We start from the raw sequence: 19,672 nt of genomic DNA on the forward strand, positions 1-19,672 counted from the left end.
TCCAATTTCTCCACTTTGCACTCCATTTTCTAGTCTCCACAGCTCCACTCACTATCTTCAAAAGACAAAATGACAATATGTAAGCTCAAATAGCAACAGTAAACCACAAGAAAAAATGGCAGTTGATAAATAAGCCCAGAGTAACGTGAATACCAACATGCAAAACAAAAATGCTATGAACTTATCCACCAACCTAATAAAGGAAAAGTGCAAACAGTTAAAATTTACTGTTGTTATCAGTATGCTAGAACAACTAACTGTGAGTAATAAAGTGACATTTCATTCATCTGGAAGAGTCAACAGGCACAATGTTTGATATACAGGGTGATTATAATTAAAGTTAAACTTTCAAAATGCTGTAGAAATAACAACACTGGTCAGAATGACGCCAAATTGCAATGGAATATTATCAGGGAAGGGGAAAAATGTATGACAGAAGAAGAAAAATAGTGTGAAAATTGATCAATAGATGGCGCTGTATGTGTCAGAACACATAAAGGAAAACACCTGTCATGTGCACGACCCACTGAAGTTGATATAAAGAAGCAAGGTAAACAGCTTTTCCTCCTTTCACGGCTGCTATGTTCGCCATGACTGTCTCAATGCAGGATCGCGCTCTGCTTGTAAAGCTGTATTACAAGAATGATGACTGTGCACATGTTTCTCTGCAGAAGTTCTGGACACTGAAGGGTTTGAAAAAAGGTATTGGTCCAATGACTGCTTGGAGTATGGAGAAAATGATTCAAAAATTCCAAAAGAGAGGGTCTTTTGGTGTGCAACCTGGTAGAGGGAGGAAACAAATTGATTCAATGTCAGTGGAAGCAGTGGCTGCAGCAATGCAGGAGGAGACGAGTGGTGGTGTGCAAACATGTAGTGCACGGAGAATTGCCCAAACATTGGACATACCCATGAGCATGGTGTGTAAAATCCTACAAAGCATGCTTCTTTGCTATCCATTCAAAATTACCCATGTGCTCGAGTTGCTTCCTGCTGACTGCCAGCAAGAGAGACCTTTGCTTTAGAATTTCTTGGTCGCATGGAAGAGTACAATGATTGGCCGTGGAAGATTTTGTGGACAGATGAAGCCCACTTTCATCTGACAGGATATGCCAATACAAAGAATTCTCAAATATGGGCAACAGAAAACCCACATGCAAATCAACCAGTACCACTTCATCCTGAAAAGGTCAATGTGTGGTGTGAGTTTACAGCATCATTTATCATAGGGCCACATTTTTTTGAAGAGAGAGGTGCCTCCAGTCCTATTACCTGTACTGTCACTGGTAAGCGCTACGAGTGTCTTTTTGATTTGAGGGACCACGTCATTCCTGCTCTCCAACAGAGTAGAAGTGTGGATGGGATCATTTTTATGCAAGATGGCACACCTCCGCACATTGCATATCCAGTTAAGCAGCTGCTGAAGTGACATTTTGGAAATGGTGGAATTATCAGCTGCCATTTCCTTACAACCTGGCTGTCCTGATCATTTGATCTTAATCCATGTGACTTCTGGCTGTGGGGCTATCTGAAATATGTTGTGTTCAGTGCCCTGACTACAAACTTAGCTGCATTGAAGACACGCATTGCACAACACATTCTGAACATTACCCCAGAAACACTTCGATCAGTTGTGGAACATGCTGTTTCTCGATTTCAACTTGTTGCAGAAAACAGTGGACAGCACATTCAACATGTTTTCTGTCAGTCACATGGAAATTAATAGTCTGATGTTATTTTGATTTATGCTTTCTATGTGGTTTTTGGCCTCAGGACAATTAAAAACTGATGTGATTGATGCTTTTTGTGTGTGTGTGTGTGTTTTTTTTTACCTCAGGACAATTAAAAATTGATTTTTCCCATCCAATGTGATACGAACTTGGCATGGTGGATGGGCTTACATAACTAACTGTATCACACCTGTACACCCATGTACACTGAGTAGCAGTTTCTTTAATGTCAGATGTACACCTTAGGCATTGTTGTACGATTCATTTGTCATTTGTAGTTGATCACTGTTAAATTATGATGCTTACAGCACCATCGATTGCTACATTTTGTAACTATTTATTTTTCTTCTGCCATACGTTTTTCCCTTCTCCAATAATATTCCATTGCAATTTGATGTCATTCTGACAAGTGTTGTATCTACAATGGTTTGCAAGTTTAACTTTAATTATAATCACCCTGTACATAATGCCATCATACACTGATGAGCGAAAACATTATGATCATCTGCTTAATAGCTTGTCTGTCTGTCTTTGGAATGAGATACATCACTAATTCTGCATATCAGGGATCTGACCAGATGCAGCTCGTTGTTTCCATACTGAGGATGGCTGGGACATTTATCGATCGGAACTAACCTAGGTCTCGGGCTACATTACAAATCAGTCTCTCACCACAACCAAGATTTCAGGAAAAGGGGGGAGAGGGGGGGAGGCATAATATCACACACTAGCCAAACGTTTACATACTGTATCTTCTTTCTGTTTCATAATCAACTACTAAATAACATCAAAGCTAAGTTCAAGATAAAATTAATAGGTAACTTATTTATCCCCCTACGTTACATTTCCCGACAGTTTACCAAATAAATCATACGAAAAGACGTGTTTCGGAGAGATCTTTAATTCAGTGTATGTTAGCTTCATTGCATGCTTATAGTTTTTGGTCTTTTCATTTCTAAACTTCAGACATTTAATGTATTATGCACTCAAACTACAGTGTTCATGAGTTTGCGTGACAAAACAGTGATATTTCCATGACATCATGGATCTTGTGCTGTAACTGGCTGACATGAGCAACCTGATAACTGCTACAGAAATGTACAGACATTATTTGTCATATTTACGCATGTGTATTACAAAAATATGCATTTTAAGTGATATAGCACTCACAACCACTCAGCTCTATTCTACACTGCTCTGTTAAAATTGCGTGTATACTTTCATCCTAACTGCATGTTCCAAAATTTTACCTGATAAAGTGCACACTGGATTCATATTATGTCGTATTTGAACTAGTGGTATGATGCTATTATTGGTGAGAAAGTAAAACTAACTAAACTCGTGTGTAATACACTCACAAAAAGAAACTTGCTAATAACAGATGTTACCCATAGTCAGCAAGCAAGGAAACTAAAGTCATGGAATGTACTTCACACAAATCATCTATTTTGCACCCTTTTTCCTCTAATCATTCATGAAACTCTCACTAGGTGGTGACACTGATGTTCCATACTCTAGTGCACTGTGGCAAAACATTTGCCAACATATTCTAGCAGTGGATAATATAGCCAACGGGAGAAACAAAAAAACTGTCCAAAACATTATGTAAACAATACTATTAAACATGCATCAAAGCATTATAGGGATATACAGAGACAGAGATTCAATAGTGAAGTTTCAGCAAATCTGTTCATTCCCTTTTGATAGAAGTAGCAGAACATGAAACTTGTGTGCTGGTTTGCAGAACACCCTTAGGCTGAAACACCAGAGCCTTCGGGATGCCCGTAAGAGCTGTACTCTGAAGAAATCACACCCCCAAATCTCTGCTACATTGAGCCAAGCCGCATTTCAAGGTGTAGCCTTAAGACTAACTACTATCTGCTCAAAAATCATCACATATCAACAGTTCCAATAACATTGATTGGTGCTATTTAAATCAGTGTGGAAATGTGTGAAATGTATTCTGATAATTTAAATTTTGTGATATGTTACTGAGAAATTTATTTTGGTATATTTTTTGGTGCGGCTCCACCTCAGAGCATGGATATGTGTGTGGGTGTGTGTGTGCGAGTGTACACCTGTCCTTTTTTTCCCCTAACGTAAGTCTTTCCGCTCCCGGGATTGGAATGACTCCTTACCCTCTCCCTTAAAACCCACATCCTTTCATTTTTCCCTCTCGTTCCCTCTTTCCTGACGAAGCAACTGCCAGTTGCGAAAGCTCGTAATTCTGTGTGTGTGTTTGTGTGTTTTGTTCATATATATATATATATATATATATATATATATATATATATATATATATATATATATATATATATTGAAACTTGGTTAATGTCAGTCCCACAGATGAGATGGAAGACTAGGACTTCATTTTGGAACTAGAGGAAGCACGCAAACTGACACCTGTCAGAGGGAGTTTGAGGAGACTTTAACTTTCACTTGGCTGACAACGGGGCTCATATCAGACATATATTAAGATGGAGTAAAGACTTCCAATTTCTGTCTTTTACTGGGTGGTAAGATCTCATATTTATGTTAACTTATAGCGAAACTATAGTGCTATAAAATTGTCAATCACCACTCTATGCGTCTGTAACCGATAACCTGGAAATGTACTTTGTACGCTGATGAAATTGACATTAAAAATTTGTAATGCCTCCATAAAATTAAAATGATAATTACTGTGACAACAATAACAGATCTTGACCATGGAAGTCACATCAGCTAAGGCAGTGCACTAAGAAACAAATCTTTGCAAAATGGTCCAAATGGCTCCAAGCACTTAACATCGGAGGTCATCATTCCCCCAGACTTAGAACTACTTAACCCTAACCAAACTAAGGGCATCACACACATTCATGCCCGAGGCAGGTTTCGAATCTGCGACCATAGCAGCAGCTCGGCAAATCTTTACACTGCTCCAGAAGTTTCAGAATGGTGCCTTAATGGGGGCTGCTCTACGTGACATAATAAATCATTGCAGTGAACATTAGTTTTGCTTTACTGTATTTCATGTCTTTTTCACTAGGAGGGTCTGTAGAGTACTTGTTCAATTTTGATGAAATTGGATGAAACAAATAAGTCATAAATCCACTGGTAAATCTAAATCTGGTTAGCTAAATTACAGCTGTAATATTGAAAAGGATAGGAGGAAGGTTAAAGTTTAACATATCATTATTACGGCAGTCACTTAGTGGTGGATAAGAACACAGCAAAAAACTGATCAGTGTTTTTTCGAAGTAATCATTCTGATGTTTTCCTAAGTGATTCAGGGACAGCATGGAAACCTTAGTAAAAAGTGTGAGAACTGACTTAGTACTAATCGCTGCCAAAGCCCTCCCTGTTGTATGAGAGTCCACTGTCTTAAACAGTGCACTACCTGCGATCTTTGTGCTTACATTAGATATACAGCTTTTTCACTATTGCACTCAGACATGGCCTTTAATACAGGAAACAATAATTACTAACTTCAAGGAAAGTGCTCTAGGTTATGTCAGTATCCCAGTTTATATAAAAAGTTATTGTCAATTAAGATACACATGATTCAAATTATTTAAATTTAACAAACAGCACTTATACATCATTAGAGCATTACCTTCTGTAAATAATGTTAATTAATAAAGTATCTGAGTATAAAAACTGAGCGAAGTGGTGCACTGAACTCGTATTCGAGAGGATGTCTAGCCATTTAGATTTAGGTTTTCTGTGATTGGCCTAAATTGCTCCGGGCAAATGCTGGGCTTGTTGCTTTGAAAGGGTAGGACCAATTTTCTTCCCCAATCCTGAAATATTTTGAGTGTGTGCTCCACCTTTAATGACCTTTATGTTGACGGGATGTTAAACCGGGGACTGATGACCATAGATGTTAAGTCCCATAGTGCTCAGAGCCATTATTTTTATGTTAAACCCTAATCTTTCTTCCTAAGCATAAAAAATATTATTTTCTATCAAGTAGACACTATCACTGCTGAAGTATTGATATGTATGGTATATTTTGAAACTAGCAGATATATACATCCTACAATTGTTATTTTTCATTCATATGTAGCAACAATGGAAAATATGTGCGAGGCCAGGATGAGAACCTGGATTGCCTCTTTATAATGAGCAGTCGCCTTCATTACTTGGCTAACTGGGTACACCTGCATGCCTGACTCAAACTTCCATTGTCACTTATGCTTTCACTTATGATTTCCTGGGTCCCAATCTGACATACATTTTAATAGGGACTGCACTCATGTCTATATACAATTTCTTAATGATAATTTTTCTAACATAAATTTACTCTTTCAATACAATTATGCAAAAAAGAGGTCAGTGGGGCTGGGGGAATGAAGCATTGTTCGTAACAGCTTGGAGGTTTTCTTGGTACATAGTTTCAATTTTAGAAATCTTAAATCATCTTTGCATTACCTACATTGTTGAATCCAGTCTCTTAGTTTCTGATATGTATGACATGTTTCACAAAATATTTAATCTTCACAAGATTTAAACATTTTTTAACTTTCAAACAGAGAATGACATATGGATAAATAAATAGTCATTATTTTCACATAATGGAGTTGAGACAGCAATCTAATTACAGCCAGTAACCAGAATAAATTTGCTACAATTTACTTTTTTTTTTTTAATTTCACAAATACACTTACCAATTAAAGGAGTGCAACAGCTTGTACTTTTACTTTCATCTTTACAAATAGGTATAAATTTAGCATTAGCTAGTTATTTGGGAACTGTGCCTATAATTCTAAGGATGTAGTGTACCAATATTTCTAGTTTTCATAAAATGCATAATATTTTCATAATCCACAGAAAAGGGTAGATCACTGAATTGATATTACTCATCACACACTGCTAAAGTCTCCATTTATGAATAATGTGTTTTACTGTGAAATATCAATTTTTATAAATTACAAAATCGGTGTTTCTGTATGAAATTTTTGAAACATTTTGGAACACAGGCCTCTGTGGAAAGTCTACAGAAGACTCTTATCTCTTTCCTTGTTATATTTCATCTGAATTGTGAACCAGACTAATCACAATTTGTGCACTAGGTTCAGCGTAGCCCCATCCACCTTTCCTATCATCAACGTAGCTATCACTCGCCAGCTGACATAAATAACAGCCATCTCCTAAAAATTCACTGTTTTAGACGAAGCAAACTAGTTCTCTACCATTGCTATAGATTTCTTCAATTTCTAAGTTAATAAGTTATCTCTATGTATTGTATTACTTGAATTCCACTATTTATATATTTTTAGAAATATATGAACATAGGAAGCTGCATACAAACAAGGCAGTTGATACAGAACAAAACTCTCTCCAACAATGTTTTTACCATGCACGCAGCATGTCACATTGGCACAATTTAGGTAACATTGGCCTGTGAGGCAATTAGAAATAATGAATAAAGAATTGTTACTCATCCCGAACTACAAATGCAGCAATTACAACAATCCAATGAACTACTTTCACAACCTGTGACTGTAAAACATAAAAAAAGACATAAAAACAAGAATTTAAATGAGAACTAAATAAAAAGATGTGAAGAATAGACGACACACATTCTAAGTTAAAACTTAGTGACTATATGTAATATGCCTATATACCACAATCTGTAACACTCAGCTCTACCACAACATAACAACAAATAAAGAATTAGGTTAGTAATTTAATAATGAATACCAATATCTTTCAAAAGGTGGAATGTGAAATGGTTTCGTTTCATAAAACAAGTATGCCTTAACATTGTGTTACTAAACAACACTCACTGGTGAATCATCATCTAACCTACAAGTTTTAGAAGCAAGAAAGCCACCAGTCTTTCCTCAGCAAAAGTGTACAATACTTCACAAGTGATATCAAGGTAAAAGAAGTTGGACCCACTTCTTTCAGAATTAATCTCAACAATATTTCACCAATATTAAGGTCTAAAGACAACTGCTAACAAAATAGAATTTTACCCCGATACAACTGGAAAGTAATTATTAATTTCAATTTTTATCACCTGTCTTGCATTCAATTTACTTGAAAACTTCAAGGTAAATGTAGCTCACTTTCATGTTTGTAAATAAAATAGAAAGAAACTTCCACATGGGAAAAATATATTAAAAACAAAATTCCAAGACTTACCAAGCGGGAAAGCGCTGGTAGACAGGCACAATAAAATAACACACAAACACACACACAAAATTTCTAGCTTTCGCAACCAGCGGTTGCTTCTTCAGGAAAGAGGGAAGGAGAGGGAAAGACGAAAGGATGTGGGTTTTAAGGGAGAGGGTAAGGAGTCCTTCCAATCCCGGGAGCGGAAAGACTTACCTTAGGGGGAAAAAAGGATAGGTATATACTCGCGCGCGCGCACACGCACACACACACACACACACACACATCCATCCATACATGTCTGCTTGTGTGTGTGTGTGTGTGTGTGTGTGTGTGTGTGTGTGTGTGTGTGTGCGCGCGCTGCGCGCGAGTTTATACCTATCCTTTTTCCCCCTAAGGTAAGTCTTTCCGCTCCCGGGATTGGAATGACTCCTTACCCTCTCCCTTAAAACCCACATCCTTTCGTCTTTCCCTCTTTCCTGAAGAAGCAACCGCTGGTTGCGAAAGCTAGAAATTTTGTGTGTGTGTTTGTGTGTTATTTTATTGTGCCTGTCTACCGGCGCTTTCCCGCTTGGTAAGTCTTGGAATCTTTGTTTTCAATATATCACTTTCATGTTTTATGTATATGTTATATGTCATGAAAAGAATGAAGAAAATGAAAATTGATTATGTATAATAAATAAACAAGTGAAAATCCACTAAAATGTTTCCAGTTGATCAGCATCTTGCAAGTTAAATGTAATTTTCTTGTGCACTTCTTGATATACAATAAAAGCCAAATAAATAATCGAATAAAATAATACTGGAGTAACACTGTAGGAGATAATATGAATTATTAATTTTACTTGTTGGTGGTAATAGAGTAAGGCATGCATGCACAACATTTAGGATCTGGACATCCAACATACACCATAAGGAGGTAGCACCAATAGATTGGCCACCATGAATGAACAGCTCCAATAGCAATTTCAGGGGTCATTCAGTGGGCTGTCTTGCTTTCTATTCATCCTATGTGTTGGACTACTGACAGGTGGTTACACGATGTGAGGTTTACTGCACACCCCCACAGCATTGCACCCGACACCCTTGATGTTGGCAATGACTGAACACCCTTGATGTTGGCAATGACCGATGGACATAAGCCCCTGCAGACTGGCAATGGGTCATCTTTTGAATGAGTCCTGTTCCTGTATCGGATGTGACAACCACCGAGTCCACAACTGGAGTGACAGTGATGAGCAGTGCGAAGAGTGGTTTGTGGTCTCCCATCACACATCCTGCCAACTTGGAACAACAGTGTCTATAGCAATGTCCTACTGTGCCCCATAATGGGCTCTGTGCCATGGATGAGGTCCTGCAACCAGTAGCTCTGCTCTTATGAATGCCCGTGACAATACCAGGTTTTGATAAGACATCTCTTGTCCTCATATTGCTGCCACATGCCAAGCATGACCTGCAGCTGTGGATAATCTGCCACAGCCAGTGGCATAGTCAGATCTTTCTCCCACCGAGGATTTGTGGGGTAGCATGGAGCGTGTCATTAGGACTCCATCTCCAACCACCAATCTGTGTGCCGCAGTGCAAGCAGCATGCGATGGAATATTACAGGGCTACATCCAAGATCTGTACAATTCAGTGCCATGATGTCTGGACACTTGTATTCGCAACCGTGGGGGCCCCGATGCCACACTAACATGTACATTTTGCTACTGTGTAGTGCAATATATGTAGGTCTTTCGCAGCTTAAAATGTAATCATTTCATATGTGAGCTACCATCTACATGGCTGCCAACACACAATCCACCTTGTCATCCTAGGTGTAGCCATACTGGTGGCAATGAGTGTATTTTTTCATAATTATTCAATTTGCCATGTTTGTGAAAAGTTCAAACCAAAATTCCCTCAGAATACAATTTTTGGTTTTAACACCCTTCTTATAGAAAGCACACATACGTTTCTAGTTACAATTTAGAAGTTTTGTTATTTTGTAACCTTTGAAGCTTCAACTGGTATGAGATGAAAAACACACAGCATCTGGCAAGCATGGAACACACTGTTTTCATTTCAGTAGCAACAACACGTCAACAGGAGTTGTTCAGACTATAATTTGTCGATGTCAATTGAAAAACTTATAACCACCGACAAATAGTAAAATTAATTAGGAATCTGATGTGCATAGGAAGAAAATACTTCTGGTAGACAAAATTTTAGGTGAATTTTATTCCTAGACAACACATTTACAAGATGTCTTTGTACGGCACTACAAAGTTCTTCTCAAGTACCAATTATTTCATTTTATTCAAGTAGTATACACAATTGGTCATTTGTACAAAACAAAAGCAATTCATCTTTTACAACACACATCATTCAGGTGGTGAACCCAAACAAAAACTTGCAATGACATTAGACATTAATTTCATGGAAGTACATTCCAATAAAAAAAATAGACTTTTGCAAACCCTATAGCCAATAAACACACACACACACACACACACACACACACACACACACACACTTTCTCACGTGATGTTGCACTGCTGATTGAGTAAAGAAAATAATGCAAGGAAATAAAAAATAAACCATTACAATGAAAATAAAAGGCTTGTCATTTATTTGAGAATCCTGTGATACCTATTTTGATTACATATAATTTGAGTTAATAATTGCACTCAATGACTAATCTGATACATTGAGGAAGACACTTCAGTATACTGAACTAAAAATGACTGCTCCTTGGATTTAAAAATTGGTGATTATTATGCAATAGAAATGCAGATGTTTATGAAAAAGCAGTCACTCATAAATGCTATTTACCATTATATTAAGCACACATTATATTATTTACACATATTGCCTCTCTGTTTCAATATCTTTTAAAATAAAATTGGAGCCACAACCATGACAATAATGTATCAGATACAATCACAACATTAATACTGGTACTGTCATAAAAATAGGTCAATTTACTTTCTCTGCAACAGTCATAAAGTTTAGTTACCAAATACTACTTGTTACACAGGATGACAATTCTGTATAACAGTCAGACTGTACACATACTTTGAACGTGTAACTCCATCTGATGGAAAGATCCCACGCCTAATTCCACTTATGAAACACCACACTGTGCATCACCTTATTCTGCTACTGTCTTGTTACAGATATTCAATGTGCAAAACAGGTGAACATGATATAATACTGAAAAAGCATACCTACAGAAACAAAGTTAACAAAAATATCACACAGTTAAAATACTAAAAACAGTTGAAACATGTCCATTTACATCAATAGTAAGCAATTCTGTATTTGAATGTAAACATCAACTCATATGGTTAAGCTGGCTGTAACAATACTGTCATATTAAGATCAATGCGAAAATGAGTGAAGGCAAACTGGCAACACACAAATTTACTGCCTGATCTGTGGAAGCCCAAACGAGATACACAAGAATGCCTTAAGAGAAGCTTAATACCACATTTTTCGTGCTATGTATTCTGGCAAGAAATAAACATAATTTGATAAGAAACTTTACTAGTAAACTATCACCAAAGACATATTCTCAAAGAAAAGCAAAACACTAAAATTTTAATGAAAGAAGAGCACACACAACACCAGTTCTTTAAAAATTTAACAATAAATACAGCACAGTATTTAAAGTCAGAAGCCATAATATAAATACTTGTAAGTCATTTAAAGAAAAGTAATAACCAAAAGTAATACAAAAATGAAATAAAAATTGGGCAGAGGAGTAAGTAAGGATGGGTAACAATAAAAAGAGGGAAAGGTTCCAGCAAGTAATTTCCTCTACTTCTCACTCATATCCTTCTTCTCTAATCTGTTTAAGCTTGATAGTTTAAGAAAAAATTACAGTATTTAATTTTGCATTTTACACTCCAAAAGGAGTTGACCAGTTTTGTGATGTTAAAATTACAACACAAGAAAATGTCTTACATTGGCCATGTCCAAATTATACACGTTCTCCAATACTAAAGTTTTATTTCAAAGTGGTCTCACTAAATAACTATCTCACGAAAAATTTGGGCTTCGAAGAGATCACGAACAAATTAAAAAACAAGTTCTGTTTAGAGGCTGCAAATTTAGCTATGTAAATAGAATACTATACATTTACTTCAACATTAAAATAATTTTTGTTACCAACTGCAACAAAAAGAGATCAAAACAAAATAATACTATAATGTCAAACAACACTAATAAAAGAAAACAGCTAGTCATGAACTATTTATCATTCCTTATTTAAATGAATGAAAAATGATGATTTCTTATGATTTGCAAAACATTCAATTAAGTATACAAATGTAGAATCTGATATTTATTGTTTAAAATCACTACTGCTACCTGCAGCTAATTTTTTCCTCTATTATGGAACATTAGAGATCATTTTAATAGTTTCCTACGTGATTTTGCTATTGCCAGCGGAAATATGTAACATCACTCTGAATATGGCTCATCTACACTTGGATAATCAAATTAGGTCATTTTATACATCTTATTTAGTGTTACCAAAAGGGGTGTTTCACACTCATAAGTGAAACAGTGCACCAACATTTTTATGCAGTGCCAAAACTCTGTGGTATTTTAAGTTAATGAACTCAAAAATATGCATGCTTCTCTAGTCCATCAAAAATTATTGAAACTACAGAGGGAAATGTTTCCATAATATGCCGATGTGAATAACAAATTATCTTGAAATGAGGATGACTGACATTTAGGCCAAAATATGTTACATTTCTACTTCCTTAGCTCAACTGCACATCTTAAATCTTACCCTTTGCATACATTACTTATTGTTCTGAAATAAAAATGTTATATTCACAAGAACTTTATCACAGAATAAAACTGGATAACTGGACAAAAGAAAACTCATACTCTGGTTTCATACTTAATGCATAAACAAATGTATCTTAAACTGCATACCTAACTAAATTTTCTTACAATGACCAAAAGATTATCAACACTAAACAGAAAGAAACAACAAAGCTATTCCCACTATGCTTGAACTGTATACATTACTGTTTGATAAATATGGCTGTAAAGTTGATTTCCTCCAGTAGCTTGCAAATTTCACATCCATTTAACTCATTGACACACTGTAAATACTAACTATACAGGCCGTTGAACGCAACGAAACCCGCAAGTTGAACTTTCGTGTGTGGCAAATTATGAACTGAACATTGATGGCTCTACTAGCTGCATACATCTTCTAGACCAAAGGATAACTTTGGTTTTAAAAATCATGTCTAATTATTGTAGATTTAACATATGTTGTCCTGCTGTCAATGTAACTTTAGCAGAGCTGAGGCAAAGTTTCCAACAGAAGAATTGGTGCTGAATTAGTCTAAGTCAAGACAGAAGTAACAAAATTATGTTTTCCTTATTATTAAAAATTATTATGAAGGTACCCTCTTATGTAACACATTATTCTTACTTTACACTACCTTTTGTCTGTTCTCTCTCCATTTCTTTGGTCTACATATTCTCAGGATTTTAAAAATCACTGTGAGCTTCAATCATGTCTACTATCTCATGTTATTTTTGCACAGATATTCTATCTTCACCACAATTTGTAGTGCAGTTGCCCTTTACTACTATTTGTTGCCAGTTATAAATTTTTCTTTACTACTGAATTCTAAAAGCAAAACTGAGACTGATTTTTCTAGCTGCAAAAAAAATTATCAAATGCATATGACGAAATGCTTAGGTTAATTCTTGTTTTGATGAATGTCATATTTGTGAGCTTGAGATTGAAACTGGAAACACAAACAAAACCTTTCACAAATTTTAGCAGATTATTATTATTTTTAATGCAATGAAAGTAATTTTACTTGTTGAATATATGTAAAACTAAAAGATTTCAACCTGCAGAGGTAGATCTGAAGAGTAAACAAAAACATTGTACCTAACTCTTTAACTTGTATTTATCTTCAGAGCATAGCTGGCAAACATGACTTGCCCTCAAAAACATACCTTCAAACACATGATATTCCTCGACTTCCTAAACACCATTCAAGCACATGTGAACTTTACTATAACAATAAATCCTCACAAAACTCTGCTGTTTTAAGATAGTTTTAGCTAACAAAACACATTTCCAATCTCATTCATGACCACTTAGACAGAGCACTCGTTTGCACAATCATAAAATGGCAACACAGTTTCCAATAAGACTTGACAGAATCACTGACTATACTGAAGGAAAATACTGTGTGCTTGCTCAAGCATCAACCTGTAGTACACCCTTATTAATTTGCATCTCACATACTGAAGTTGTTACATGCAAAAAGTATTGTATGAAAGCAGATCAGATTATGATTTCAATGTCATTCATTGTCAACACATAATATTATAATAAATTCAGCTTACTCTAGACAGAAAATGTTTTCGTGACATCTTCGTTTTCTAATGCCAGGCACTGTTGAATCTGATATTATTTATTTATCACTCCCATTCAGGACAGAATGAATTCAGCTTACTCTAGACAGAAAATGTTTTCGTGACATCTTCGTTTTCTAATGCCAGGCACTGTTGAATCTGATATTATTTATTTATCACTCCCATTCAGGACAGAATGCCCACTATTATTTATCTTGAAATTGTAAAGGCACTGCTTCATTAATGTTTTCCATTACTGACTCAGCTGTTATAAGTCCGTATAAGGATTTAAACAAGGAAGCAATTTCTCCAGCATAAAGTAAATGTTTTAAGGTCCAAAACATAAACAAGTGAAAGTAAAAGTGTGGATAGAGGGAGGGAGGGGGAAAGAGAGAAAGAAAGAGAGAGAGAGAGAGAGAGAGAGAGAGAGAGAGAGAGAGAGAGAGAGAGAGAGAGAGAGAATCACGTATTTCATGTTTGGTAGGTTAACACTGTTCATAGGTATCTGCATTTTACATTCATGAAAATAAAAATAAAATGTAGAATGAAATTTTAACCAATATAAGTTATAAATGAAGAAATTCACAGCCAAATACTAAATACTTATGCAACACTGCTTCGAAAGAATTGCTCTGTGACACAATTTTTGGTCAAGTAAAATGACACAGTCCATCACTTTTTACTGCCAGGAAAGTCTTACACTATATTTAATATTCTGTATACTTTGGTTTATGTCATATCTTCACTGTCACATACACTGCAAAACAAATTATGTTCTAAAAATGGCACCCAAGTCAGTATTCTGCTTGAAATTGAGAATAAATCATCAGAAATATGTGATTAACTCAAGCTGTAAGCACGATAAACAATGGGAAAAATATAACACTATAAGCTACTTTCGAATAATAGTATGTGCCACATACTGTGCTTTATGCACAACGGAAATACTGCTTTGGGGGAGGGGGGCAATAAGCCATTAATAATTTGCTAGAAATTCGTTATCAAGCAGCATAAAAATAAAGTGCATCTAAATGCTTTAGAGTATATCTGGGGGAGACATAAAACAGTACTATGTCAGTCCAGAACGGTTGGGATGTGGTTGTTTGGGGGAAGAGACCAAACAGTGAGGTCATCGGTCCCCTCGGATTAGAGAAGGACAGGGAAGGAAGTCGACCATGCCCTTTCAAAGGAACCACCCCAGCACTTGCCTAGAGCAATTTAGGGAAATCATGGAAAACTTAAATAAGGATGGCTGGACGCGGGACTGAACCGACGTCCTCCCGAATGCGAGTCCACTGTGCTAACCACTGCGCCACCTCGCTTGGTAGTCCAGAATGAGATCAAAAGAACATGTAGCAGAAGTGAGCATGTTTCTGTACTGCAAATAAGATTATTTCCCCCTTCATTACAACATGATACCAGGTTAACAGTTTCACAAGTGTGATGGAGTTCAGAAATGAAAATAGGATTACAAATCTAAATATGTCAGTTGATCTACACATGGTGAAAAGCAGATGTTCAGAACTTTAAGAGACGCTTGAATATGGGACAAAAATGCTTGGGGGGGCAAAAAAAAAAAAAAAAAAAAAAAAAAAACAGAACTCTCAATTCTTAATACATGTTCTATAAGTACGGAATATGCTCAACATCATTGTCTTCCTACATGTAAATCTGAATATGTGGGAGGAGCATTTAATAACACAATAATATGGAGTCATTCGTGTTCATTACTGGAAAACTTTTAGAATTATATATTTGTAGAAAAGATGCATGATCATAAAGGAATCGGCAGAAGATCACTGAATTAATTGCAATTTGACATACCGATAGAAGTAAATAAGTAAGGTTCCATAACACAGTATCTGCACTGCTGGCACACTATCTGTCCCTTGAGAAGCCATTAAAGACATTCACACAGAGTTGAATAAAATCAATGATGCATTATATGCCTTCTTGAACAAATATGGTTACATAGCATTATCAATGTATATCTTGCAATAGTCATTACCAGTGAAGCACCCTGGGAGATAAGTACTTAATGACTACACACAATGTTTTTCTGATGTACCATTACAATGTGCTAAAGCACATGGTGGCTTCACGAAATACTGATTGAGTTTCAGCTACATAAATGCACCAGTTTCAATCTTTACATTTTGATATTTCTATTAGAATATCAATTGACTGTTTTGCTTATGATCGCAATTTTAACAAAAATCATATTCAATGAATATGTGCAAAAAGTCGACTGACTGTTATAGTCATTTCTATATCTTGAAAGAAAGGCATAAAAAATTGAAAACGGGACAAAGTTACAGTTACAAAATTTTATATTGATTCAGGTTTAGAATCTTCTATGGATAGCATTTCCACTGTTTACCAGATGAAACAATGAAAGTTGTCCTTCTAGTTGACATTAAGTAGTATGAGAACAAAAGCACACTTTGCACACAGAGACCAAAATGTTGGATGGCTAAAATAAAGTGTGTGCACATAACACTGAGACTGATCAGTATTACGTCTCTATAAATTCATCTTTATACAGGATAGTTGCGCAACCTCAGCTGTTCAATATAAAATGTCAAATCAAAAACATCTTCTGCTGTCTACATTTCCAATTTTATTTTATTTTTGCTACCACTTTCAGCATTACACTATGCCATCTTCAGGCCCCCTGACCAACATGTAGAAGTATCCCATCGATTGTACAGTTGAAATACAGGCCAGGCAACATGAATTTGGGAGTGGTGATCAAAGGGATCACTTTGTTAAAAAGAAGTCTATGGATACCAGTGAGTGTATTATGGCCCCTATTTTGTTTGTACAAGAGGTAGGAGTCTTCCTACACATCGTTCAGTGTAACGCCAACACTGATAGTAAAAATAAAATAAAATTGGAAACATAGATGGCTGAAGATATTTTTGATTCAACATTTCATCAGTATCATGTCACTTTAGTTGCTCACAAACACTGTTTCTTAGAGACTTACAACTGATACACTGTAACAGTAAGTGCTAACACAGAAAAGAAAATTTCCACATATAACACATAAAATGTATTTTCCTTAATATGACATTTTTCTTTCTTCTATTGGTGCTTACTTTTTGTACTTACACTGTATCAATTATATTCCACAACAGAGTTACAATAAAGTGATGGGTGTGCAATAACAGTAGAACCTACCTCTTTTTACATTTTAGGCTACTGCCAACTCCTTGTTTATTTCCAGGTTGCTTATAGGTACAAATAATTAACTTGAATAAAAGTGAAGATGATTTTAGAACAGAGGACTCCTTGTAAGATATGGCTGACAGAATACAATGTCTAGCATATTAACACCTTATTATAAATGGATGCCACACTGAAGTGCTATTATGTGCTTCCTCCTAAGTATAATGCTCCTGAACTGTGTCAAGTCTTAGACTGTTGACAAACCTTGCATTACATAATTTTATGCAAACAATGCCTACAACTAATATTTAAAACACAGAAAGTAATTAGATGGTTGGTGGAAACACGATGCTAAACAAATGAGCACATCATGCCACATTAAGAAAAATTAGTGCAAAGAAATATTAGGCAGTTATTTATTCCCAGGATGCCAATTTTTATTTCCTTACTGAACAATAAATGCAATCAATACCACAGTGTCTTCATATGTAAAATCGTCTTACAATACGTTTTACTGAAATCGGTAACGTATAATACAATCAATTATAAAACTAGTAAATCAGTCTCAAAATGATTTGTTTCTTATTATACCTGGATTAAAGCCCAATCTGAGATACTAAATGCTCTTTTTCTCCCAGTTTCATTCCATCAAATTCCCATTCTTTTCAAATCACTGCAGCTTTTTAACTACAATTTTACTACATAGACACATCTTGTGATATCGCTCACTACTTTATCATTTTCTTGTACGTACAATGGAAGAGTCCTCTTCTAACACAACAAATAAGATAAATATACTGCAGTAAGTACAATAACAGCTTTGGTGGTAGTATTATCGCAAACTAAACTCATCTAATTTAGGGACATCCACCTACACATCACCACTCTCATATCATTTAAATACTGAATGACTATTAGCATTTACTGTTGTGCACACTTGTCTGACATTTCTTTCATACCTGAAACAAACACACCAAACTATTAACAGTATTTAAATGTTGTATATAGAACCTGCCACCTGAACTGCACATTATATCTGTTCTGTGGGTTGCAATCAGTAACTTCAGTTCTCCTCTCTAGAGGGCAAATGAGGAGGTAAGTACTTTCACAGTAACAACAGGTTCAGACAGACTGTAAATAACATTTTTTTTTTAAATTGGACTAAAGCCAACAACAACAGTAATAACAACAGCCGCAACAACAACAACTTCAACAACAACAACAACAAACAAAGAAAAAGAAGTACAGGGATCATTAAAACCACTCTGAATTTCTGCTCAAACATCATTTTGTACTACACAATACTGTGCTCAGAACATATTACATACAATATCATCCATTTTTACTTTCTGTGCAAGTCCCAACACAAAACCTGAAATTTTCACTTTTTTTGTGAAATATTACACCTAACTTTTAGTATGTACACCACAGTAGAAATAGTTTCATACACACCAGCTACTTTGTTTAATACACATTAAAAAACACTTTGGTGCAAAGACCACATGACTCCACTTGGATCAAAGTGATTTGACTTTCTTCAATAGGCAGGAAAATTTCTCATATATTGTATAGAGAGCCAATCGGTCAGTCCAATTCACTCAGTGCCAACCACAGAATTCACGTAACAACTTTGTTGTAAGTAGACTCACCATGTCAGGGCTAATAAACAGTTCTTGAAAGTTTTCTTACAACAGTTATTTGCCATAAAACATTTCCTTGGTATAATGAACACAATATGTATTCATTATTTTTACACAAACAAGACAGAAAACAATTACAATTAACATGTAGTGTAGTATTCAATACGAATACTGTACACAGGATAGTGATACAGCAAAATTTTATGTGTTTGGAAACAGACAAACAATTTATCTTCTGTAAAATCAAAGAAACAGTACTAGTCCTTGCACCAAAGCCATCATCTTTTTCTTTCACTTATGCTACAGGATGGCAGAATTGTCAACAAGTGGTGACAGAGGACTCACTCCATCGTGCTTTTTGCTACGCTCTACTTCATAATGCACCTCCATTGAGAGACCTGGAAAAAAAATTAAATTTTGTCATTATATCCAAAAAGTAGAAACCAGAAGGTTGATATGGTAATAATAATTAACTTCTGTGTTTTAAATATGAGTGTTTTTTTTAAAAAAAATAGGAGTAATGTAGGTTCTACATCTTCTACTGCTTCTATTCAGTGTAGCCCCTTGTAAAATAAACCAAATGAAAGGGCACACACACATGAACTTAAGAACAGTGTCTGCAATGTTACAGACTATGATGCCAGT

At 35.6% G+C, this 19,672-nt stretch overlaps 1 protein-coding gene across 1 annotated transcript in view; it reads right to left on the bottom strand.

The window, feature by feature from the left end:
* Positions 1 to 10,417: 10,417 nt before the first annotated feature.
* Positions 10,418 to 19,672, bottom strand: part of LOC126297812 (hippocampus abundant transcript 1 protein) — a 98,561-nt gene continuing 89,306 nt past the window's right edge. The window contains exon 12 of the mRNA XM_049989038.1: positions 10,418 to 19,425. Within this exon, the coding sequence (XP_049844995.1) occupies positions 19,328 to 19,425 (98 nt within the window). The 3' untranslated portion in view covers positions 10,418 to 19,327. The remainder of the gene's footprint in view (positions 19,426 to 19,672) is intronic.

This window comes from Schistocerca gregaria, chromosome X (genome assembly GCF_023897955.1).
Source record: "Schistocerca gregaria isolate iqSchGreg1 chromosome X, iqSchGreg1.2, whole genome shotgun sequence".
NCBI lineage: Eukaryota > Metazoa > Arthropoda > Insecta > Orthoptera > Acrididae > Schistocerca > Schistocerca gregaria.